Below are 27,568 nucleotides of genomic sequence, written 5' to 3' on the forward strand. Positions count from 1 at the left end.
AATCTTCTAACAGGTGACTTTTACTTCTATCAGAGTAAATTTAAAAGATACTTTTACTCAAGTATGGACTTCAGGTACTGTATACACCAATTGTTTCACTTGTGTACTGGACATGTAAGGAATTTATGTGTGTGTAAAGGAATAGGGTTCATATTTACAACACACACACACACACACACACACACACACACACACACACGCAGTCTGTAAAAAATCCACAACACGAAGTCGATGCATTTTTAACATTTTATTAAAACATTTTCTTTAATGCCTCAATCATAACCAGGTTTTAATGAAGGGATCAGGGTCACTGCAGGTCACTGGAGTTTCTACACCAAACTGGTCCTACTGTGTCTACAGTCTACAGTGTGGTTACAGTTTTATCAATGTGACCAAACCCCCGCCACCCACTATGGGGACCAGTACTGTTTATACACTCGATTTCTACTAAACTAAATGAAGTATTTATTTATTTCAGGTCAGTGGGATATCTCCACCACCCCTGTTGATCTGCCGAGGGCGACAGTGGCAGAGAAAAACTCTCCTAAAATTACAGGAAGGAACTTTGAGAGGAACCAGACTCGACAGGAACCTCCATCCCCCTCAGGTGACCTGGAGAAGCATTTAAATGAATTAAAATGAAACAATATTTATAGTCTTTTATTCTGCACACAAACTGATGATTGTTGTTACTTTATGTTTTTAAGAATGTAGGTCCCGGGTCAGTGTGACCACTCCACCACCCCGCCACTATGGCGACCGATATTTATCTATTATTTTATATTTATGTTTTGTTTAGTTTAGTTTTTTTGGCCAGAGCAAAGTGACCACTCCACCACTATGTACTCTGGGGGCCAATATTTTATTTTTCTGTACACAATTGTGGTAAAATGGATGTTTTTAATAATTTAGGTCCCGGGTCAGTGTGACCACTCCACCACCCCGCCACTATGGCGACCAAATTTTATCTTTGCTCACAACATTTTAATTATTTTTGTTCTCTGTGGCCAATAGCAGAGTGACCACTCCACTACTTTGTGCTCTGAGGTCCAATATTTAATTTTTTTTGCACACAATTGTTGCACATGAATGTTTCCCCGAGCACTTTTGCACAGTGTTGTGACCACTTCATCACTTTTGTGCAGAATTGTTGCCAATTTTTTAGCTCCACGTTTCCCAACATGTGGAGCAACATTTCTTTTAATTTAAAGCTTCTTGGTGAACCATCTTATCTTCCACCACTTTTTATTTTTCCTCTCATTCTGAGCCTCCTTCTTTTTCTCTGCTTTCTTACACTCCTTCTCTATTTCCTTCCACTCTTTCTCCTCCTGCTTCTTTCTTTCTTTCATTTCTGTCTCACTCATGTTCCTTAGCTGTTTTTGTTTCAGCTCCTGGAGCATCTTCTGCTTCAGAGCAGCCTGGTTCACCATCATGGAGACATGCAGCTCTTCATTAGTTTGAAGCTGCAGCTCTAGATAGGATCTCTCCATCTCCCTGTTTAGCTCCAGGTTCTTTTTCTTCTCTGACCATTTCTTCTCTTTTTTATGGATTAGATTGAGGAACCACGACTTCTTCTTATTTCCTCCCTCAGTCTCCTTCTTTTTGGGTGTCGGCTCTGTCGCCCGCTGCTCTGCTCTCCTCTTTGACTTGTTCTCCAGTCGCCCCGATTCTAACCTGCTTTGTAGCTCCGTTTCTGTCTGGCTTTGCTTTTCTTTACGCAGTTGTGCTGCAGCTTGGAGATCATTGACCTGTTTAAGCAGCTCTTGGTTTTTCTTCTCTGCCTTTATTTTTTCACCCACCATCCGAGTCCAGACTGGTCCCAGCTTCTTTGTAATTTTCATCTGGGACTCTGGTTTTGGGTCTGGACTGTGACAGGCGGTGAGCTTCTCAATCTTTGATCTTAATGATTTGATTAGCAGGAACTGATCACGCTGCTTCTTCTCTTCCTCTTTTTCAGCTTCTTTAATAGCTGGGTCCATCCTCTTTCTCAGGGTTTTTCTCATAGCCTTGTCCCTCTTCCTCTCAATGCCCATCAGCTCTTCTAATTCCTCTTTTTCAGTTTCAAGCTCTTGGATCTTTCTTACCAAATCCTTATTCTCTTTCCTCATCATTTTTATCATTCTGTTCTTGTTCTGCTGCTTCAGAGGCCCACAAGTCATGTGCTCTCCCCAGTTTATTTTGGTCTCATCTATGATGTCCAGTGTGCACTGACCCTGCCCTATGTCCTTATTATACACCTGCATTGTGTTTTCCATATCCTCAATATCTTCTCATTATTTCCATCATATCTCTCTCTGGAAGCCCACAAGTCGTGCTCTCTCCCCAGTTCATCTTATTCTTATTGATGATTTCAGGTTTCCACTGACCCTTCATATCGCTCTCTTTTTGCAGCTGCTTTTGACCCCAGTAGTCCGAGTGCTCTACCCTATCAATCTTGGTCTCATCGATGATGTCCAGTGTGCCTTGACTCTGTCCTGTGTTTTCATCAGACTCTTGTATCTGGCTTTCCAAATCCTCAATCTCTATCATTATCATTTCCATCACATCTCTGTCTTTTTGCATTTGCTTCAGAGGCCCAAGAGTCGTGCGCTCTACCCTATCAATCTTGGTCTCATTAATCATTTCTAGTCTGCACTGACCCTCTCCTATGACTTTATTAAACTCTTGTATCTTGTTTTTCATATCCTCAATTTTTTCTGTCATCATTTCCATCATATATTTCTCTAGAAGCCCACAAGTCGTGCTCTCTCCCCAGTTAATCTTGGACTCATCGATGATGTCCAGTGTGCACTGACCCTGTCCTATGTCTTTATTAAACTCTTGTATTCTGCTTTCCATGTCCTCAATTTCTTTTGTCATGTTTTTCATGTCGTCTCCCCTGTCAGTCTCGATGATGTCCAGCTTGCACTGACCCTGTCCTCTATCTTCACCAGTCTCCTGCATCTGGCTTTCCAATTCCTCGATCTCAATAACAATCATGTCCATCACATCTCTCTCTTTTCTCAGCTGCTTTTGAGCCCAGTAGTTCAGGTGCTGTCCCCAGTCAGGCTCCATGATTTCCAGTGCGCTCGTACCCGGTCCTGTTGGTCCCGTCACCTGTATTAGCTGCAGTAGAAGCGCTGAGTAGAATCTCACACCGAGCTCTGACCTGCTGAAGTGAAGCGCCTGTATTTATACTCTCTCTCCAGTGACGTCACAATACCAACCGGTCCGCATCGTGACGTCATTTGGTTATAAGACGTCACTCGCGTTACCCAGGTATTGCAGACTGGCCCCACGTCGTCTCGAATCCAGCAACCGATGGACAGCATAAACAGGTGTCCCATCAACAATCACCGGAGGTGGAGGAGTCTCACCAGACATGGTCTCGTTCAGTGGACCTGTGACAACCGGTTTCAGGAGAGATACATGAAAAGAATTTGACATACGAGAATGCCCAGGTAAATCCCATTTATATGTGACATCATTAATACGTTTTAAAATTTTATATGGACCAATGTATTTGGGTGATAATTTTTTACTCCCCTCTGAGATCCTGAAGTCTCGTGTTGACAGCCACACCCGGTCTCCTGGTTGATAGGTGGGAGTATTTCCTCGATGGCGATCTGCTTGATTCTTTTGCCGTTGCAATACGGTTTCTATGCGTTGATGCGTCTGCTCCCATACCTCCTCACTACGCCTCATCCAGTCATCCACAGCGGGTACATCCGATGTAGTTCCACATCAAGGCATTACAGGAGGTTGATACTCTAGAAAACACTGAAAAGGAGTCATCCCTGTGGTAGAACTAGTTAGAGAGTTCTGAGCAATCTCAGTCCATGGAAGAAAACGGGCCCAGTCTCTCGGATTCTCAAAACAATACAGTCTCAGAAATGTACCCAGTTCTTGATTCATCCTTTCACACTGTCCATTGGACTCGGGATGATAACCTGAAGTCAGACTAATCGAAACACCTAATTGTTCAAAGAAGGCCGACCAAACTTGGGACGTGAATTGGGACCCTCTATCTGACAGAATGTCCTCAGGAAAACATAATTGAACAAGGCTTCGGCAGTCTGAAAAGCAGTGGATAAGGATGGAAAAGGTAAAAACCTCACCCCTCGTGAAAATCTGTCAATGATTGTGAGAATAGTAGTATATGACTGAGAAGGTGGGAGGTCAGTAATAAGGTCAATAGCTAAATGAGACCACGGACGTGCTGGAAACGGTAATGGTACCAATTTCCCAACGGGCAGTGTTTTAGGCGTCGTAGATTGCGAACAGACAGAACAAGATGATACGAACCTATGTACTGTATATCACTAAACATATTCTCCCACCAGTATCTATTAGCTAGAAGTTGTTGGGTACGAGTCTCACCAGGGTGACCAGATGAGATAGATGAATGGGCCCAGACAATAAGTCGATCACGATACGGACTAGGAACATACAGCTGATTAGGTGGGCATTGAGCAGGTATTTCAATCTCTTTTAACATTCCTTCAATTTCATCGTCGATTTCCCAACGAATAGAAGACACTACCACACCAGGTCGGAGTATAGTTTCAGATGAAGAGCTATGAGATGTTTCATCAACATACATTCGAGAACCTGGTGTGTATGAAACTGAAAGCGAGAAAAAAATAAGGACCAACGAGCTTGGCGAGGATCTAGTCGTTTTGCTGATTGCAAGTATTCCAAATTGTTATGATCTGTAAGGACTAAAAATGGATGATTAGCTCCCTCTAGCCAATGTCTCCATTCTTCGAATGCTAATTTCATGGCCAGAAGTTTCTCCATCTCCGATCCCATAATTTTGTTCTGTGGGTGTAAGTTCATGTGAATAAAATGCTATGGGATGTAATTTCGGGGGATTACCTTGCCTTTGTGAGAGAACTGCATCCACCTCTACTAGAAAAGGTTGACTAGGATTGGGATGTGCGAGTATAGGAGCTGAGGTGAAAGCCTGTTTGAGGCTCAGGAAAGCCTGTTCGGCTTCACAATACCATACGAGATTTTTAGTAGCGCCCGTAAGATTTTTAGTAGCGCCCGTAAGAAGTGTCCGGGGAGCTGCCAAGCTACTAAAATTAGGGATAAAACGACAGTAGAAACTGGCAAATTCTAAGAACTTCATACCTTCGATCACTTGGGCAAGTTGTTTTTGTTGTTCTCCCTGCTGTTGTGCCATACACTGCAAAAAATCACCTTCAGAAAACAAGAAAAATAAAAACAAATCAAGACAGAAGGTGCTTAAATCAAGTAAAATTATCTGCCAGTATAGTGAGAAAAATTATCTTAGCAAGATTTCTTAAAACAAGGAAAAAGATCTTGTGCTATAAATTATCTTATAATCTTAAAATTAGTAGGAAATTACTTGATTTAAGGCATTATGGCTAGATTTGAGTAAAACTCATTTGCTCTAATGTCATATTAATAATCCAAAAACTAGCATAATCAGCTAAACTAGCATATTAATCTTGTTTTAAGCATTTTCATAAAACCTTATTTGGTAAAAAAAATTCTTGAAATTAGAATTCTTGGACATATTTTTAGCTAAAATGGCTTAAAAATGTTCTTAAATTAACACTGTAAAGTTTAAATTAAGATCAACTCCAGAAAATAGTTCTCAAAATAAGAAATGAACAATTTAAAAACCCTCACATTGTTATAATTAACACTAAAAAAAATTATCTATAAAAACAGCAAAAGAAATATTGAAATGAGATGTAAATGCTTATATTAAGCAAAAAGAAAATCTGCCAATGGGGTACGCAAATGTTACTTAGTAAGACTTCTTAAAAATAAGCAATAATACATATAGGTTTTGGCACCACACTAAATGCCTTAAAACCGTCAGAAAATATGAAAATTAAAGCATTTTAATCATGACATAAGCATTAAAAATTCAGTTTCCATGCACAAAAGTCAGATATAGAGACTCGATACTATAATTAGTAATAATTATTAGTAATAATTTACTAATAAAGCAGTATTTAATCCAGAAATTATTTTAAATCACTTTTATTTCATCAAGTTTTTATTGCAAACATAATGCACATTTCTAACTTTAATGAGAATGTATTGTAGCATCAAGCTAACAGTTTCGTCTGTTTGTGTTTTTTAACACGCTCTTAAACAAAGTTTCTAACAAACATTTAAGTAACATATTCCTCCAAAACGCATCTAATAAACCCATAATCTAAAATTAATCTCCTAAATGAAACTTCGTTGTTTTTTCCTCTTACAGAGAGAAGCACTCATGTTTACTCTGTGAGGCTTCGTCCCAAATCACGCCCCCTTCCCTATGTAGTGCACTTCGTAGGACATGACATGTTAGCGCTTCCACCCCAAACAGTGAAGTAGTGCACTATATAGGGAACAGGGAGTGATTTGAGACACTACATACGGACCTACTGTAAAGAGCAGATCTGTTACCTAATAAATTGCATTATCCAAGCATTCAGTGTTACCGCTCGCAATTTTAATTTAAATGTATCTTCTATGGTCCGACTACACTTGGTTATCAAACCTGAAAACAATTAAGAAAAATAAATGCTGACTTTAAAGTTAAGCTAGCTAGCTAAGTTAATCAGGTAAATTCTAACTTAAATGAACCTAGACAAGATTCTGAACAAGCACAATACTGGCCCACAAAACTCAACATTCAAACAGAAAATAGAAGTTATTAGCTCACCTGTAAGTGCTGCGGTGGAAATATCATCCAGGGTTTCTCCATTTCAGTAGTTTGTGGTCAGCACTTAGCAGCAGAAAAAGAAATGTCGGTTAGAAGAAAGTTCCGGCGGGAACTGAGGAGGAATCATCTCATGTTGTACAAGGGAGCAATTCATTTCATTAGGCAGCACGGTTTTGGTTAGCTGCTTGAATTGATCAAATGTGTTGCTTAGCTCTAAAACACTTAATACAATTAAACAAAAACAGCTCAACAATACCGGTGACTGTTATAGACAGCTGTTATAGCTGTTATAGGAATGCTCAAAAAACTGCGTGAGCAAATAGTCCAACAGTTTAAGAATAACATTTCTCAACGTGCAATTGCAAGGAATTTAGGGATTTCATCATCTACAGTCCATAATATCATCAAAATATTCAGAGAATCTGGATAAATCTGTGCGAGTAAGCGGCAAGGCCGAAAACCAACATTGAATGCCCGTGACCTTCGATCCCTCAGGCGGCACTGCATTAAAAACCGACATCGTTCTGTAATGGATATTACCACATGGGATCAGGAACACTTCAGAAAAACATCGTCAGTGAACACAGTTCGTCGCTCCATCTACAAGTGCAAGTTACAACTCTACCATGCAAAGCCAAAGCCATATATCAACAACACCCAGAAACGCCGCCGGCTTCTCTGGGCCCGAGCTCATCTGAGATGGACCGACGCAAAGTGGAAAAGTGTCCTGTGGTCTGACGAGTCCACATTTCAAATTGCTTTTGGAAGTCATGGACGTCGTGTCGTCCGGGCCAAAGAGGAAAAGGACTGTCCGGATTGTTATCAGCGCTAAGTTCAAAATCCAGCATCTCTGATTGTACGGCGGTGTGTTAGTGCCCATGGCATGGGTAACTTGCACATCTGTGAAGGCACCATTAATGCTGAAAGGTACATACAGGTTTTGGAGCAACATATGCTGCCATCCAAGCAACGTCTTTTTCAGGGACGTCCCTGCTTATTTCAGCAAGACGATGCCAAGCCACCTTCTGCACGTGTTACAACAGCGTGGCTTCGTAGTAAAAGAGTGCGGGTACTAGACTGGCCTGCCTGCAGTCCAGACCTGTCTCCCATTGAAAGTGTGTGGCGCATTATGAAGCGCAAAATGCGACAACGGAGACCCCGGACTGTTGAGCAACTGAAGTTGTACATCAAGCAAGAATGTGAAAGAATTCCACCTACAAAGCTTCAACAATTAGTGTCCTCATATCCCAAACGCTTATTGAGTGTTGTTAAAAGGAAAGGTGATGTAACACAGTGGTAAACATGCCCCTGTCCCAACTTTTTTGGAACGTGTTGCAGGCATCAAATTCAAAATGAGTGAATATTTGCAAAAAACAATAAAGTTTATCTGTTTGAACTATGGCTGTCGAAGTTAACGCGATAATAACGCATTAACGCAATCTCAATTTAACGCGATTAAGATAAATAGTGCCATTAACGCAAATTCTAGTTCATGTTGAGACTTGACTGGTAGAACAAACGTTTTAATGTCGGACATGTCACCGTTTTTCATTTGCGGTTTGTTAACAAAATGTAAAAGAGCGTCGTGGCATCTGCACTTGCATAATAAAGAAATAAATACACGCTATATTCACAAGTTGTCGGGAGCAGAACACTTTATTAACTTATTCTGTTACGGTAAAGAATACCGGACAGCTGAGTCAAGCACGTTAGTCCATGAGCTATGGAACCCCCAAAGGGTCAAAACACACTCACTTCGTGTAGAAACGTCCATTAAACCACTGGATAGTATTACTGCCTAGTATGTGAGTGAATAAAACTCCCTTACAGTTTTCTCTTGTCCCAGCAGTTTTTAACATTAGTACATTTAGCATAAAATGAAAAACACCATTTTAATTGTAACATTTCACTTAAAAATCCTTGTTTTCTATAACATTTACACAGATTTTTTTAAATGCGATTAATCGCGATTAACTATATGAAATTCTGAGATTAATCGCGATTAAAAATTTTAATCGTTTGACAGCCCTAGTTTGAACATTAAATAATTTGTCTTTGTAGTGTATTCAATTGAATATGGGTTGAAAAGGATTTGCAAATCACCGTATTCTGTTTTTATTTATGTTTTACACAACGTCCCAACTAGCTCCAATCGATTGAGTAAATCCTTCAAAAAAACTGTTGATGCTGTTTCAGGACTAAACCTTGTTTGCTAACTGCCGATTTGAGTTCATCAAAATCCGCCGTCTGCATAATGGCGAAGTATTCTGTAACGATACAGACTAATTCTAGACGCTCGCGGATTGTAATTTGATCAACTTTAATATATAAGGGCAAACCAAAAACCGTAGTCAAAACACAAGCGCGGAATAATCAACAAACCGAAATATCAAACCACGCTAGACAAAAGGGAAAACCGCAAAACAGAAAAATGATCAAAGCCAAAAACACAATAACGAAAGTACAAAGGGATAAGCAAAATCGACGTCAAACAAAGCAAAAACAGCTCAATACACAATATAATCAAACAAGAAAACCACTCGGTATGCACTAAACAGGGGCAATACTTCGCGATAAGTTTGCCAAACAGGTGCGTATTTATACCGGAAGTACACTAAAACACAGGTGAGTCTGATCTCGCAATTCCACTGGGATTGGCTGGTGGAGTCACGTGACTAGCTGGTGTATTCTGGGAATTGGACTCCGTTGCAATGGTCGGGTCTGTAGCGTGATCAGAAAGTGTGACAGTTAATTAATAAAATAATGATAAAGAATAAAGAGATTTGAGATCTTGATAATGTTCTGAACATGAAATAGTTTTACTTATAGAGTCCCATAAATGAGAAATCGATCTGATACAAAGTGAAATATCATCTACAGCACAACATGATTCAGAAATCCTGCTGTTCATCACGCTTTAACATGAGATTGTGGCAGCATCAAACCTAAAGCTAAAAATCTAACAAATGTCTATTTCTGTATCTTTATAGTCCAACCAAAGTCTGTCAGCACTGAAAAAGTTTTTCTTACTTAACCAGTAAAAGGCAACAAATAGTTTGTAGCAGGATGGGGTTTTGGGTTTTGTGTTGATTTCACCTAACTTGCGGGCGGCACGGTGGCTTAGTGGGTAGCGCTGTCGCCTCACAGCAAGAAGGTCCTGGGTTCGAACCCCAGGTGGGGCGGTCCGGGTCCTTTCTGTGTGGAGTTTGCATGTTCTCCCCGTGTCTGCGTAGGTTTCCTCCCACAGTCCAAAGACATGCAAGTGAGGTGAACTGAAGATACTAAATTGTCCATGACTGTGCCTGATATGAACTTGTGAACTGATAAACCTTGTGTAATGAATAACGACCGTTCCTGTCATGAATGTAACCAAAGTGTAAAACATGACGTTAAAATCCTAATAAACAAACAAACAAACACCTAACTTGCTCTCCAGCTGAGGATGATGTGTAGGTACTTTAAATTGCTGGGCGGTCCTTTCCCATGCTATGAGTATGGGCATTGGTTGACTACCGGTGGTGCACTTCCTGATGTTTCCTCTTCCGGGGCATCTGACGTCCGTGCCGGCGGCGTTCAGTATGGACAAATTCGGCTTTGTGTCTCCCGCTGAATCACTTTTTAATGATTAAAAGCCATGTGGGCTTGTGTTTGTAGTACCGGTGCTATGTTGCGGGTTCTCATTTTGTTTATATGATTGTTTCCATTTATTTAGATTTATGGTTTATTTTATTGGAGTACTGTTGTATGTGTATTTTCTATTTTTGTCTTGCTTGTGTGGTGTAAGGGGGCTGCCAGAGACTATGGACCCTATGCTTACCTCATTGAGAGAGAGAAGCGAGAGAGAGAAGTGTCCTTTACCTCTTGAGGTAGTAATTATCATTGGTCTTTCCCCCCTCCACCACCTGTTGTGTTCATAATATTTGTTTTGTTTCTCTTTTCCTATGGCTGGACAGGAGCTGTGGGCTAAAGCAGGAGGCAGACGGACTTTGGTGGTGGAACCTCTTTCACTTGCCCTGCAGTCTAGAGCACGTTGGGTGTGATTGAGGTGTGCGGTGTGATCACGTGTGGTGTGTAGTGTAGGAGATTCCTTTACTTCCATATTTTCTGCTGCCGTGGTAAGCCCTCAGCCCTGTTCCTTCCTGCCGTGGTTGTCTTTAAATTATAAATGGACCCATAGAGTATTAAATGTGATGTGGCTAATCATTTTATACTAACTGTGTCTGTCTCAGAACGTGGCTTGTGCCGTGTGGAAACTTTTGTAAACAACTGCTAATAAAATTGACTAAGTGTTGGAAGTACGTCTCTGGTCCCCAAGTGTGTTCGAACCAGGGTGTCTTTCTTTCTGGGCCTTAAGTGCCCGTTATATTTCCTAGGGGTGAAATTCCCTTAGGTGGCGTCGTCGAGCAACTTAAACAAACTAAACCACAAACGTCCACTCCGTACGGTGGCCGAGAAGTGCAAAACAAATTAACATTTTAGAAAACAAAATGACAAAAAAACAAAAACAAATTTACAACAAAACAAAAACCTATAAAAAAATATAACGGGTCTTACACCGTCATGAGAACATTATCAAAATGTTTTATTTAGAGTGTTTAACATTTATTATTTTCATTCTTTATAATAATAAGTCAGAACCATATTTTAGGCAGAACAACACACTCTGCCCACTGCGCTACTCATACAGCGGTGTATTAAACAGGTTGTTATGCTGATATAACCTGTGCACACACACACCGTTACTAAGAATAAAAGCGAATACTACTTAATATAATAACCAAATGCTTTCTAATTCCCACGGTAGCAGCAGTTTCCTTCTGTTTCATACATATCACCCTGTCTCCCATTGATAAAAATACGGAACAAAGTGCGTCCTGTTTCAGTTCAATACTGAACGCGGCGTTTAGTCTCCAAATAAAGAAGGATTCTGTATTTTACGGGACGGTTGGTAACTCTAGTTTGACTGTCTCTTATATAGTCAGTGAGATAAAAGCACCAAAGCTTAGAATCAGTCCCGCACATTCCTGCTGGTTTAATACGAGCTCCGATACACTGAGTCCAGTGTTACAAACGTGAAACAAGCTTCAAAGCCTCAGTATCAAATGTTCCGTCCCTAATAAACAATGTTTTGTCCATTTTGTGTTCATTATTTCAGCCAGTTGGCAGCTTTTGTTTTTCTTGTGAGAATACTTTATATGTTTAGAAGAGCGGACGGTAGATAGAGATGCACCGGCCACGTCTAAACGTCTGCACAAACAATCTAAGAACTTTCCAGAAGAAAAACTAAAGCGGGTCAACTGGATAAAATGATTTCCACAAAATAGACAAAGCATTGTTTAGCGTTACCATCACAAACTCCGTTCACTTCACCCCTGAGAAACAGTTTGATTGACAGCATGTAAGCAACAAGCACTTCCTGTGTATGGTACCTACCCTTTCAATCAGACCTGTTGTTTGTAAATTTGTTTCGGCACTGGTAAAAGTGTTTCAGCTCTTGTAATTTTGTTTTTGTTTTTTTGTAATTTTGTAATTTTGTTTTTTGTAATTTTGTTTTCTAAAATGTTGATTTGTTTTGCACTTCTCGGCCACCGTAACTCCGTCACAAGTTTATTGTACAACTTGAGTCAATTTTACTGAAAAACAGACAAAAAATATCTAAATAGCCAACGGGTCAAAAACACAGAGTGTCATTAGTGTACATGTCTGAATATACACAGATAGAGTTTACTAACAATTCTTTATCTGCTTGTCCAGTCTGTTCTGTTGCTCATCATGTTGCTAGTGAGTTTTTAAATTATTATAAAGATATACAAACTGAGCAAATAAAAAGAGACAGAACAATATTTACATTTTCAGCATTTAGCAGACGCTTTCTATCCAAAGTGACTTACAGTTCTGTGACAGTAAGCAATTAAGGGTTACATTCAGTACATCGACTCTAGTGAAGACCAAGAGTCACAAAATTGCTTAAATAGACCTTTTTTCAAATAAATCCCAGCGTTTGTGTATGAGGTGGTGTGTGTGGTGTGAGGTGTGGTCTGGAGTTGTGGGAGGGGTGGTCACTCCCAGTATAGCTTTAAAACTAGCTTATTACTGATTTGCACGTTGTGAAAATGCAAATACATCGTCCCACAAAGCCAAGCTTTAAATTTCCAGATGTAAACTTTTATTGTTATATATACATACACCAATCAGGCATAACATTATGACCACCTACCTAATATTGTGTTGATCCCCCTTTTGCTACCAAAACAGCCCTGACCCGTCAAGTCATGGAGTCTGACACCTTTCTATCAGAACCAGCATGAACTTATTCAGCAGTTTGAGCTACAGTAGCTCGTCTGTCAGCCTTCGCTCCCCAAGTGCACCAGTGAGCCTTGGACCTTCCTTGGACCACTTTTGATAGATACGGACCACTGCAGACCGGGAACACCCCACAAGAGCTGCAATTTTGGACATGCTCTGACCCAGTCGTCTAGCCATCACAATCTGTCCCTCGTCAAACTCAGATTCTTACACTCGCCCATTTTTTCTGCTTCTAACATCAAGGTAAGCGACCACACACACTCGACCATCCACGTGATGTATAAAAGAAAACCTGATCCATCAGACCAGGCCACCTACTTCCATCGCTCTGTGGTCCAGTTGTTGGAGCTTTCGGCAAAGGACGGGTCAGCATGGGCACCCTGACTGGTCTGCAGCTATTTAGCCCCAAACACAACAAACTGAGATGCTCTGTGTATCCTGACACCTTTCTGTCAGAACCAGCATGAACTTCTTCAGCAATACAAAATGCAGCGTCAGTCACTGTGTAGCTGTTGTACATGTCTGTGTGTACAGTGTTTCACTTGTGTACTGGACACACACACACACACACACACACACACATGCAGTCTGTAAAAAATCCACAACACGAAGTCGATGCATTTTTAAAATTTTATTAAAACATTTTCTTTAATGCCTCAATCATAACCAGGTTTAATGAAGGGATCAGGGTCACTGCAGGTCACTGGAGTTTCTACACCAAACTGGTCCTCCTTTGTCTACATGGACGTCCCTGTGTGAACAATCACTCTGGAAACTGTTGCAACACAGTTAGAATCATTTTATTATTATTATAAAACTTTTAGCATCGAGTGTGGTTACAACCTTATTAAGGTTATATTTTGTATTTTTACTGTCCCGGGTCAATGTGACCACTCCTCCACCCCCCACTATGGGGACCAGTACTGTTTATACACTCGATTTATTTATTTCAGGTCAGTGGGATATCTCCACCACCCCTGTTGATCTGCCGAGGGCGACAGTGACAGAGAAAAACTCTCCTAAAATTACAGGAAGGAACTTTGAGAGGAACCAGACTCGACAGGAACCTCCATCCTCCTCAGGTGACCTGGAGAATCATTTAAATAAATTAAAATGAAACAATATTTATAGTCTTTTATTCTGCACACTGTTGTCACAAACTGATGATTGTTGTTAATTTATGTTTTTAATCATTTAGGTCCCGGGTCAGTGTGACCACTCCACCACCCCGCCAATATGGCGACCGATATTTATCTTTGCTCACAACATTTTCAAACATGTAAGTTTAGATATAATTTTAATTGTTTTTGTCCAGAGCAAAGTGACCACTCCACCGCTTTGTGCTCCAGGGATCAATATTTTATTATTTTTTTTGCACACAATTGTCATAGGTTTATATTTTGTTGTTTTTTGTCCAGAGCAAAGTGACCACTCCACCACTATGTGTTCTGGGGGCCAAAATAGATTTTTTTTTGTTCACATTACCACATTGTGGTAAGATTTATGTTTTTAATAATTTAGGTCCCGGGTCAATGTGACCACTCCACCACCCCGCCACTATGGCGACCGATATTTATCTTTGTACACAACATTTTAATTATTTTTGTGCTCTGTGGCCAATAGCACAGTGACCACTCCACTACTTTGTGCTCTGGGGGTCAATATTAAATTTTTTTGCACACAATTGTTGCACATGAATGTTTCCCCGAGCACTTTTGCACAGTGTTGTGACCACTTCACCACTTTTGTGCAGAATTGTTGTGAATTTTTTAGCTCCACGTTTCCCGATATGTGGAGCAACATTTCTTTTGATTTAAAGCTTCTTGGTGAACCATCTTATCTTCCACCACTTTTTAGTTTTCCTCTCATTCTGAGCCTCCTTCTTTTTCTCTGCTTTCTTACACTCCTTCTCTATTTCCTTCCACTCTTTCTCCTCCTGCTTCTTTCTTTCTTTCATTTCTGTCTCACTCATGTTCCTTAGCTGTTTTTGCTTCAGCTCCTGGAGCATCTTCTGCTTCAGAGCAGCCTGGTTCACCATCATGGAGACATGCAGCTCTTCATTAGTTTGAAGCTGCAGCTCTAGATAGGATCTCTCCATCTCCCTGTTTAGCTCCAGGTTCGTTTTCTTCTCTGACCATTTCCTCTCTTTTCTGCGGATTAGGTTGGAGAACCACGACTTGTTTCTATTCCCTCCCTCAGTCTCACTCTCCGTTTCTGTCTGGCCTTGCTTTTCTTTTTGTAGTTGTGCGGTCACTTGGGGATCATTGATTTGTTGAAGCAGCTCTTGGTTTTTCTTTTCTGCTTTTATTTTTTCACCCACCATCCAAGTCCAGACTGGTCCCAGCTTCTTTGTAATTTTTATCTGGGACTCTGGTTTTGGGTCTGGACTGTGACAGGCGGTGAGCTTCTCAATCTTTGATCTTAATGATTTGATTAGCAGGAACTGATCACGCTGCTTCTTCTCTTCCTCTTTTTCAGCTTCTTTAATAGCTGGGTCCATCCCCTTTCTCAGGGTTTTTCTCATAGCCTTGTCCCTCTTCCTCTCAATGCCCATCAGCTCTTCTAATTCCTCTTTTTCAGTTTCAAGCTCTTGGATCTTTCTGGCCAAATCCTTATTCTCGTTCCTCATCATTTTTATCAATCTGCGCTTGTTCTGCTGCTTCGGAGGCCCACAAGTCATGTGCTCTCCCCAGTTTATCTTGGTCTCATCAATGATGTCCACTGTGCACAGTCCCTGTCCTATGTCTTCATTATAGTCCTGTATCGTGTTTTCCATATCCTCTATTTTTTCTGACATTAGCCCACAAGTCGTGCTCTCACCCCAGTTAATCTTGGACTCATCTATGATGTCCAGTGTGCACTGACCCTGCCCTATGTCCTTATTAAACACTTGCATGGTGTTTTCCATGTCCTCAATTTCTTTTGGCCAATTTTCCAGGTTCTCTCCCCTGTCAGTCTGGATGCACTGACCCTGTCCTCTATCTTCACCAGTCTCCTGCATCTGGCTTTCCAGTTCCTCAATCTCAATAACAATCATGTCCATCACATCTCTCTCTTTTCTTAGCTGCTTTTGAGCCCAGTGGTTCAGGTGCTCTCCCCAGTCAGGCTCCATGATTTCCAGTGCGCTCGTACCCGGTCCTGTTGGTCCCGTCACCTGTATTAGCTGCAGTAGAAGCGCTGAGTAGAATCTCACACCGAGCTCTGACCTGCTGAAGTGAAGCGCCTGTATTTATACTCTCTCTCCAGTGACGTCACAATACCAACCGGCCCGCATCGTGACGTCACTTGGTTATAAGACGTCACTCGCGTTGGCCCCGCCCCCTCCCTCCCGCGCCCCTCCCACACGCACTCACCTTCACTTTCATTATATATTAAAGGAACAGACCGGATAAAGCTGATGCGTTTACTTTAATGCATTTTATTATTAATACAGTCAAGTGTGTTTAAGACATCATATAAACTCCTGGTTCAGTATGAAGCACATCTCACTATAAATATATTAGATTATCTTTACTCCAGAAATATTCTGGACTGATTTGTTTATGATCTTGTTTGTGCAGCTGCTTCTGCTTCCTCATGTTTAAACTGTGGGAGAAATCAGCTCATCATTCTCTTCATTAATATTCTCCTCATTTGTGTTATTTCTGATGAGGTTTTAATATGTGTCAGGGCTCGATACCTTTCAAACACTGTTTCATGCAACAAATAAATCAGAGGATCAGGATTTTAATTAGCAATATTAAATAAGATCTAATAAAGCACATCAGAACCTGGAATTGAGGAGATCCTGATGCCCAAGTGATAATAGGAAAATCTCCCACGTTCATTTTATTGCTCCTGCTATTTCTTTAAATAGAAAAGCTGTGAATCTAACTACCCATAATGCCCCCCACTCTCCTGTCTGAAAAGTGGTCGCACACCAAGGGTTCCACATATTCCTGCACGTCTTATAAAGAACTTAAACAGCATTGAGCTCCACAAGTGTTGTTCAGACTGTAGGGTGGCTCCCCCTGGTGGATACACAGGAACTGCTGGGGTGGTAGATACAGAAATGCATATTTCTTAAAATAAAGCAATAAATACACAATTTTAATCACGTATTATCATCTTTAATTTATCAAACATTCATTTTGAATTGCATTTAGGAAGTGGACCTTATTATGTATACAAAAATGTAACTAACACGTGGTAAAACTTAACATTATTGTTTAGGATATAGTACAGATAAAAAATTATATTGTGCTATTTAGTTTATCAACCAAAACAAAGTTAAGATCTGATTACATTAGTGTTTTAGCAAACTCAATCACTAAAAGGTTTACGTCAGTGATGGAATGTTTTTTTATTATGTAATAAAGGGTAACCTTGTGACCACTTCACCACTTTTGTGCAGAATTGTTGCCAATTTTTTAGCTCCAATATGTGGAGCAACATTTCTTTTGATTTAAAGCTTCTTGGTGAACCATCTTATCTTCCACCACTTTTTAGTTTTCCTCTCATTCTCAGCCTCCTTCTTTTTCTCTGCTTTCTTACACTCCTTCTCTATTTCCTAACCAAAACAAAGTTAAGATCTGATTACATTAGTGTTTTAGCTAACTCAATCACTAAAAGGTTTACGTCAATGTTTTTTATTATGTAAAACTGGGTAAAAGTGTCAGTATAAGAGTTGTAGTATGTAATGTGGGTTACACAAAGGATGTGCAGAACAGCTGGCAGATGTATTCACTGACATCTTCAACATCTCCCTGAGCAGCGCCATCGTTCCAACGTGCCTCAAGATGACCACCATCGTACCCGTGCCAAAGAAGTCATCTGTGTCATGCTTCAATGACTATCGTCCCGTAGCACTCACGCCTATCATCATGAAGTGCTTCGAGAAACTAGTCATGAGGCATATTAAGACACTACTGCCTCCCACCATGGACCCACTGCAGTTTGCGTACCGTCCTAACCGCTCAACGGACGACGCCATATCCACTACGCTTCACCTGGCTTCTACACACCTGGACAGAAAGAACACTTACGTCAGGATGCTGTTCATAGACTTTAGCTCAGCATTCAACACCATCATTCCTCAGCATCTAATTGGAAAGCTGAGCACGCTGGGCCTGAACACCTCTCTCTGCAACTGGATCCTGGATTTCTTGACTGAGAGACCTCAGTCCGTCCGGATCGGTAAGAAAACCTCCAGCACCACCACACTGAGCACCGGCGCTCCCCAAGGCTGTGTGCTCAGTCCACTGCTGTTTACTCTGCTTACGCACGACTGTACAGCAATGCACAGCTCGAATTCCATCGTTAAGTTTGCAGACGACACAACTGTGGTGGGACTCATCAGCAACAACGATGAGTCAGCGTACAGAGAGGAGATGCAACATCTAACGGACTGGTGCTAAGTCAACAACCTGTCTCTGAACGTGGATAAAACCAAAGAGATGGTCATTGACTTTAGAAAGACACTAAGGGACCACTCCCCACTGCACATCGACGGCTCATCTGTTGAGATCGTCAAGAGCACCAAATTTCTCGGTGTTCATCTGGAGGAGAATCTCACCTGGACCCTCAACACCAGTTCTATCACCAAGAAAGCCCAGCAGCGTCTCTACTTTTTGAGAAGACTGAGGAAAGCTCATCTGCTACCCCCCATTCTCACCACGTTCTACAGAGGAACAATCGAGAGCATCCTGAGCGGCTGCATCACTGTCTGGTTCGGAAATTGTACTGCGTCGGACCGCAGGACTCTCCAGCGAGTAGTGAGGACAGCTGAAAAGATCATCGGGGTCGCTCTTCCATCTCTCACGGACATTTTTAACACCCGCTGCATCCGCAAAGCTCTCAGCATTGTGGACGATCCAACCCATCCATCACATGGACTTTTTACTCTGCTCCCGTCTGGGAGACGATACCGCAGCATCCGGACTAACACAACCAGACTGTGTAACAGTTTTATCCCTCAGGCAATCAGACTCCTCAATTCAGTGCTATAACAATTTCCTCCGGAAATTTTCTGCTGCCACACACTGAACTGTATTGACTATGTTACTTGCATTTTTTGCACACCTCCTGGAACTGCACAAGTAATTTCTGCACCTTACTTGTATTTTTGCACCTTATTTACTTTTTAGGCACCTTATCGGCATTGCCAATTTTACGCTGCTAATGTACAACATGTCACTACCTCATGAACCATTGTACCATCTATTCACCATCATGTACTAACACTTGTCTTTAGTCCTGTCTTCTAATTACTTGTTTAGATTAGGGATAATTAGGAATATCTTTTGTAGTTATTTATTATAGGATTTTTTGTATTTATTGTTGTATTTACAGTGTTTTGTATTGTCTTGCACTTTTGTACCGTGTTACACCGTGATCCTAGAGGAACGCTGTTTCGTTTCAATATGTACTTGTATGTAGCTGAAATGACAATAAAACCTCTCTGACTCTCTCTGACTCTGACTCTGACTGACTTGATAAAATACAACTTGTTTTGGAGTAATTTGATGCATATTTTAAAAGCTATTGAAGTTATTAATAAAAAAAAAGAGTTTTTTATTATGTAATAAAGGGTAAAAGTGTCAGTTTAAGAGTTGTAGTATGTAATGTGGGTTACACTCAATAAAATACAACTTGTGGAGAAATTTGATGAATATTTTAAAAGCTATTGAAGTTACTAATATGCTGAATACTTTCAATGCTATTAAAGTTATGAATAAAAATCATTTTTTGCACTGATGAAGGACTAGAGGACGACTAACACAAACGTGTGCAGCAACAGATCTGCTATTGGTTGTTTCCTCAATCTGTTCTCTTCTTTGTACTTGCATTTTTGCAAGAACACTGATGCCCTATACAGGAAGGGCCAAAGTCGGCTTTATTTTTTGAGGCGCCTGAGGTCCTTCAACATCTGCCGGACTATGCTCAAGATCTTCTATGAGTCTGTGGTAGCGAGTGCTATCCTCTATGCTGTTGCATGCTGGGGAAGCAGGCTGAGGGTGGCAGATGCCAACAGACTCAACAAATTGATCCGCAAGGCCGGTGATGTTGTTGGTGTGGAGCTGGACTCTCTGAAGGCAGTGTCGGAGAGGAGGACGCTGTCTAAGCTGCAGGTTATCATGAACAATGGCTCCCACCCACTTTATAACACAGTGATGAGACACAGGAGCACATTCAGTGCAAGACTCATTCTCCCAAAATGCACCACAGAGCGCCACAGGAAGTCTTTTCTACCTGTGGCCATCAAACTCTATAATTCCTCCCTTAATGTGTGACACTATGGTTTATCTGTGCAATATTCAGTTTTCATACGTGCAATATTCAGTTTTATTCATTTTCATATGTGCAATAATAATAACGTAAGCATTTAAACTATTTAATTGTGGAGTGTTTATTCTTTTAACATAAATGGGTGCTACTGTAAAAAACTGCAATTTCCCTCTGGGATCAATAAAATATTCTGATTCTGGTTTTTATGGACTTGAGAAATATCATCATTTACAGCCCAAGTCTTAATATTGTGTTGGTCCCTTTTTTTGCTGGCAAAACAGCCCTGACCCGTCAAGTCATGGAGTCTGACACCTTTCTATCAGAACCAGCATGAAGTTATTCAGCAGTTTGAGCTACAGTAGCTCGTCTGTCAGCCCCCAAGTGCACCAGTGAGCCTTGGACCTTCCTTGGACCACTTTTGATAGGTACTGACCACTGCAGACCGGGAACACCCCACAAGAGCTGCAGTCTTGGACATGCTCTGACCCAGTCGTCTAGCCATCACAATCTGTCCCTCGTCAAACTCACTCAGATTCTTACACTCGCCCATTTTTTCTGCTTCTAACATCAAGGTAAGCGACCACACACACTCGACCATCCACGTGATGTATAAAAGAAAACCTGATCCATCAGACCAGGCCACCTACTTCCATCGCTCTGTGGTCCAGTTTCGATGCTTGTGTAGCTGTTGTACATGTGTGTGTGTGTGTGTACAGTGTTTCACTGGTGTACTGGACGTGTAAGGAATTTATGTGTGTGTGAAGGAATAGGGTTCATATCTACATCATACACACACACACACACACACACACACACACACACACACATGCAGTCTGTAAAAAATCCACAACACGAAGTCGATGCATTTTTAACATTTTATTAAAACATTTTCTTTAATGCCTCAATCATAACCAGGTTTAATGAAGGGATCAGGGTCACTGCAGGTCACTGGAGTTTCTACACCAAACTGGTCCTACTGTGTCTACATGGACGTCCCTGTGTGAACAATCACGCTGGAAACTGTTGCAACACAGTTAGTATAATTTTATTATTATTATAAAGCTTTTAGCATCGAGTGTGGTTACAACCTTATTAAGGTTATATTTTGTGTTTTTACTGTCCCGGGTCAATGTGACCACTCCTGCACCCCCCACTATGGGGACCAGTACTGTTTATACACTCGATTTATTTATTTCAGGTCAGTGGGATTTCTCCACCACCCCTGTCGATCTGCCGAGGGCGACAGTGGCAGAGAAAAACTCTCCTAAAATTACAGGAAGGAACTTTGAGAGGAACCAGACTCGACAGGAACCTCCATCCTCCTCAGGTGACCTGGAGAAGCATTTAAATAAATTAAAATGAAACAATATTTATAGTCTTTTATTCTGCACACTGTTGTCACAAATTGATGATTGTTGTTAATTTATGTTTTTAATAATTTAGGTCCCGGGTCAATGTGACCACTCCACCACCCCGCCACTATGGCGACCAAATTTTATCTTTGTACACAACATTTTAATTATTTTTGTGCTCTGTGGCCAATAGCAGAGTGACCACTCCACTACTTTGTGCTCTGGGGGTCAATATAAAATTTTTTTTGCACACAATTGTTGCACATGAATGTTTCCCCGAGCACTTTTGCACAGTGTTGTGACCACTTCACCACTTTTGTGCAGAATTGTTGCCAATTTTTAGCTCCACGTCTCCCAATATGTGGAGCTACATTTCTTTTGATTTAAAGCTTCTTGGTGAACCATCTTATCTTCCACCACTTTTTAGTTTTCCTCTCATTCTGAGCCTCCTTCTTTTTCTCTGCTTTCTTACACTCCTTCTCTATTTCCTAACCAGAACAAAGTTAAGATCTGATTACATTAGTGTTTTAGCAAACTCAATCACTAAAAGGTTTACGTCAGTGATTGAATGTTTTTTATTATGTAAAACTGGGTAAAAGTGTCAGTATAAGAGTTGTAGTATGTAATGTGGGTTACACTTGATAAAATACAACTTGTGGAGAAATTTGATGCATATTTTAAAAGCTATTGAAGTTATTAATAAAAATAAAAAAATCAGTTTTTTATTATGTAATAAAGGGTAAAAGTGTCAGTTTAAGAGTTGTAGTATGTAATGTGGGTTACACTCAATAAAATACAACTTGTGGAGAAATTTGATGAATATTTTAAAAGCTATTGAAGTTACTAATATGCTGAATACTTTCAATGCTATTAAAGTTATGAATAAAAATCTGTTTTTGCACTGATGAAGGACTAGAGGACGACTAACACAAACGTGTGCAGCAACAGATCTGCTATTGGTTGTTTCCTCAATCTGTTCTCTTCTTTGTACTTGCATTTTTGCAAGAACACTGATGCCCTATACAGGAAGGGCCAAAGTCGGCTGTATTTTTTGAGGCGCCTGAGGTCCTTCAACATCTGCCGGACTATGCTCAAGATCTTCTATGAGTCTGTGGTAGCGAGTGCTATCCTCTATGCTGTTGCATGCTGGGGAAGCAGGCTGAGGGTGGCAGATGCCAACAGACTCAACAAATTGATCCGCAAGGCCGGTGATGTTGTTGGTGTGGAGCTGGACTCTCTGAAGGCAGTGTCGGAGAGGAGGACGCTGTCTAAGCTGCAGGTTATCATGAACAATGGCTCCCACCCACTTTATAACACAGTGATGAGACACAGGAGCACATTCAGTGCAAGACTCATTCTCCCAAAATGCACCACAGAGCGCCACAGGAAGTCTTTTCTACCTGTGGCCATCAAACTCTATAATTCCTCCCTTAATGTGTGACACTATGGTTTATCTGTGCAATATTCAGTTTTCATATGTGAAACATTCAGTTTTATTCAGTTTTCATATGTGCAATAATAATAACGTAAGCATTTAAACTATTTAATTGTGTGTATATAACTTTTTAACTTTCAATTTTTCTTCTTTTTTCTTTGTTTTAAGCAAGTAGAGTGTTTATTCTTTTAACATAAATGGGTGCTACTGTAAAAAACTGCAATTTCCCTCTGGGATCAATAAAATATTCTGATTCTGATTTTTATGGACTTGAGAAATATCATCATTTACAGCCCAAGTCTTAATATTGTGTTGGTCCCTTTTTTTGCTGGCAAAACAGCCCTGACCCATCAAGTCATGGAGTCTGACACCTTTCTATCAGAACCAGCATGAACTTATTCAGCAGTTTGAGCTACAGTAGCTTGTCTGTCAGCCCCCAAGTGCACCAGTGAGCCTTGGACCTTCCTTGGACCACTTTTGATAGGTACTGACCACTGCAGACCGGGAACACCCCACAAGAGCTGCAGTCTTGGAGATGCTCTGACCCAGTCGTCTAGCCATCACAATCTGTCCCTCGTCAAACTCACTCAGATTCTTACACTCGCCCATTTTTTCTGCTTCTAACATCAAGGTAAGCGACCACACACACTCGACCATCCACGTGATGTATAAAAGAAAACCTGATCCATCAGACCAGGCCACCTACTTCCATCGCTCTGTGGTCCAGTTTCGATGCTTGTGTAGCTGTTGTACATGTGTGTGTGTGTACAGTGTTTCAATTGTGTACTGGACGTGTAAGGAATTTATGTGTGTGTGAAGGAATAGGGTTCATATCTACATCATACACACACACACACACACACACACACACACATGCAGTCTGTAAAAAATCCACAACACGAAGTCGATGCATTTTTAACATTTTATTAAAACATTTTCTTTAATGCCTCAATCATAACCAGGTTTAATGAAGGGATCAGGGTCACTGCAGGTCACTGGACTTTCTACACCAAACTGGTCCTACTGTGTCTACATGGACGTCCCTGTGTGAACAATCACGCTGGAAACTGTTTCAACACAGTTAGAATCATTTTATTATTATTATAAAGCTTTTAGCATCGAGTGTGGTTACAACCTTATTAAGGTTATATTTTGTGTTTTTACTGTCCCGGGTCAATGTGACCACTCCTCCACCCCCCACTATGGGGACCAGTACTGTTTATACACTCGATTTATTTATTTCAGGTCAGTGGGATTTCTCCACCACCCCTGTTGATCTGCCGAGGGCGACAGTGGCAGAGAAAAACTCTCCTAAAATTACAGGAAGGAACTTTACAGGAAGGAACCTCCTCAGGTGGCCTGGAGAAGCATTTAAATAAATTAAAATGAAACAATATTTATAGTCTTTTATTCTGCACACTGTTGTCACAAACTGATGATTGTTGTTACTTTATGTTTTTAATAATTTAGGTCCCGGGTCAATGTGACCACTCCACCACCCCGCCACTATGGCGACCAAATTTTATCTTTGTACACAACATTTTAATTATTTTTGTGCTCTGTGGCCAGAGCAAAGTGACCACTCCACCACTATGTACTCTGGGGGCCAATATTTTATTTTTCTGTACACAGTTGTGGTAAAATGGATGTTTTTAATAATTTAGGTCCCGGGTCAGTGTGACCACTCCACCACCCCGCCACTATGGCGACCAAATTTTATCTTTGTACACAACATTTTAATTATTTTTGTGCTCTGTGGCCAATAGCAGAGTGACCACTCCACTACTTTGTGCTCTGGGGGTCAATATTAAATTTTTTTTGCACACAATTGTTGCACATGAATGTTTCCCCGAGCACTTTTGCACGGTGTTGTGACCACTTCACCACTTTTGTGCAGAATTGTTGCCAATTTTTTAGCTCCACGTCTCCCAATATGTGGAGCAACATTTCTTTTAATTTAAAGCTTCTTGGTGAACCATCTTATCTTCCACCACTTTTTAGTTTTCCTCTCATTCTGAGCCTCCTTCTTTTTCTCTGCTTTCTTCCACTCCTTCTCTATTTCCTTCCACTCTTTCTCCTCCTGCTTCTTTCTTTCTTTCATTTCTGTCTCACTCATGTTCCTTAGCTGTTTTTGCTTCAGCTCCTGGAGCATCTTCTGCTTCAGAGCAGCCTGGTTCACCATCATGGAGACATGCAGCTCTTCATTAGTTTGAAGCTGCAGCTCTAGATAGGATCTCTCCATCTCCCTGTTTAGCTCCAGGTTCTTTTTCTTCTCTGACCATTTCCTCTCTTTTCTGCGGATTAGGTTGGAGAACCACGACTTGTTTCTATTCCCTCCCTCAGTCTCATTCTTCGTTTCTGTCTGGCCTTGCTTTTCTTTTTGTAGTTGTGCGGTCACTTGGGGATCATTGATTTGTTGAAGCAGCTCTTGGTTTTTCTTTTCTGCTTTTATTTTTTCACCCACCATCCAAGTCCAGACTGGTCCCAGCTTCTTTGTAAATTTTATCTGGGACTCTGGTTTTGGGTCTGGACTGTGACGAGCTGTGAGCTTCTCAATCTTTGATCTTAATGATTTGATTAGCAGGAACTGATAACGCTGCTTCTTCTCTTCCTCTTTCTCAGCTTCTTTAATAGCTGGGTCCATCCCCTTTCTCAGGGTTTTTCTCATAGCCTTGTCCCTCTTCCTCTCAATGCTCATCAGCTCTACTAATTCCTTTTTTTCAGTTTCAAGCTCTTGGATCTTTCTGGCCAAATCCTTATTCTCGTTCCTCATCATTTTTATCAGTCTGCGCTTGTTCTGCTGCTTCAGAGGCCCACAAGTCATGTGCTCTCCCCAGTTTATTTTGGTCTCATCAATGATGTCCACTGTGCACAGACCCTGTCCTATGTCTTCATTATAGTCCTGTATCTTTTTTTCCATATCCTCTATTTTTTCTGTCATTAGCCCACAAGTCGTGCTCTCACCCCAGTTAATCTTGGACTCATCTATGATGTCCAGTGTGCACTGACCCTGCCCTATGTCCTTATTAAACACTTGCATGGTGTTTTCCATGTCCTCAATTTCTTTTGGCCAATTTTCCAGGTTCTCTCCCCTGTCAGTCTGGATGCACTGACCCTGTCCTCTATCTTCACCAGTCTCCTGCATCTGGCTTTCCAGTTCCTCAATCTCAATAACAATCATGTCCATCACATCTCTCTCTTTTCTCAGCTGCTTTTGAGCCCAGTGGTTCAGGTGCTCTCCCCAGTCAGGCTCCATGATTTCCAGTGCGCTCGTACCCGGTCCTGTTGGTCCCGTCACCTGTATTAGCTGCAGTAGAAGCGCTGAGTAGAATCTCACACCGAGCTCTGACCTGCTGAAGTGAAGCGCCTGTATTTATACTCTCTCTCCAGTGACGTCACAATACCAACCGGCCCGCATCGTTACGTCATTTGGTTATAAGACGTCACTCGCGTTGGCCCCGCCCCCTCCCTCCCGCGCCCCTCCCACACGCACTCACCTTCACTTTCATTATATATTAAAGGAACAGACCGTATAAAGCTGATGCGTTTACTTTAATGCTTTTTATTATTAATACAGTCAAGTGTGTTTAAGACATCATATAAACTCCTGGTTCAGTATGAAGCACATCTCACTATAAATATATTAGATTATCTTTACTCCAGAAATATTCTGGACTGATTTGTTTATGATCTTGTTTGTGCAGCTGCTTCTGCTTCCTCATGTTTAAACTGTGGGAGAAATCAGCTCATCATTCTCTTCATTAATATTCTCCTCATTTGTGTTATTTCTGATGAGGTTTTAATATGTGTCAGGGCTCGATACTTTTCAAACACTGTTTCATGCAACAAATAAATCAGAGGATCAGGATTTTAATTAGCAATATTAATTAAGATCTAATAAAGCACATCAGAACCTGGAATTGAGGAGATCCTGATGCCCAAGTGATAATAGGAAAATCTCCCACGTTTATCTTAGTGCTCCTGCTATTTCTTTTAAATAGAAAACCTGTGAATCTAACTACCCATAATGCCCCCCACTCTCCTGTCTGAAAAGTGGTCGCACACCAAGGGTTCCACATATTCCTGCACGTCTTATAAAGAACTTAAAACAGCATTGAGCTCCACAAGTGTTGTTCAGGCTGTAGGGTGGCTCCCCCTGGTGGATACACAGGAACTGCTGGGGTGGTAGATACAGAAATGCATATTTCTTAAAATAAAGCAATAAATACACAATTTTAATCACGTATTATCATCTTTAATTTATCAAACATCGAATTTGAATTGCATTCAGAAAGTGGAACTTATTATGTATTCATAAAAGGGAGAATAAGGGGGGGGAATGCATAAAGATATATATATATATATATATATATATAAAGATAAAGATATAGTAAAGATAAAAATGACATTGTGTTATTTAGTTTATTAATCAAAACAAAGTTACATTAGATTACATTAGTGTTTTAGCAAACTCACACATTCACACATCACTACAAGGTTTAGTCAGTGATGGAATGTACATGCTTTATTTTTCTC

General features: G+C 40.8%; 1 protein-coding gene across 1 annotated transcript; it reads right to left on the bottom strand.

The window, feature by feature from the left end:
• Positions 1-234: 234 nt before the first annotated feature.
• Positions 235-6,885, bottom strand: LOC134312463 (uncharacterized). Its single transcript, XM_062994427.1, has 3 exons — positions 6,674-6,885; positions 5,116-5,184; positions 235-3,759 (listed from the first exon to the last, which is right to left on the bottom strand). The coding sequence occupies exon 3, from the start codon at positions 2,253-2,255 to the stop codon at positions 1,206-1,208; it is 1,050 nt and encodes a 349-aa protein (XP_062850497.1). The 5' UTR covers positions 2,256-3,759; positions 5,116-5,184; positions 6,674-6,885; the 3' UTR covers positions 235-1,205.
• Positions 6,886-27,568: the final 20,683 nt, after the last annotated feature.

The sequence above is a fragment of the Trichomycterus rosablanca genome, chromosome 4 (genome assembly GCF_030014385.1).
Source record: "Trichomycterus rosablanca isolate fTriRos1 chromosome 4, fTriRos1.hap1, whole genome shotgun sequence".
Classification (NCBI taxonomy): Eukaryota; Metazoa; Chordata; class Actinopteri; order Siluriformes; family Trichomycteridae; genus Trichomycterus; species Trichomycterus rosablanca.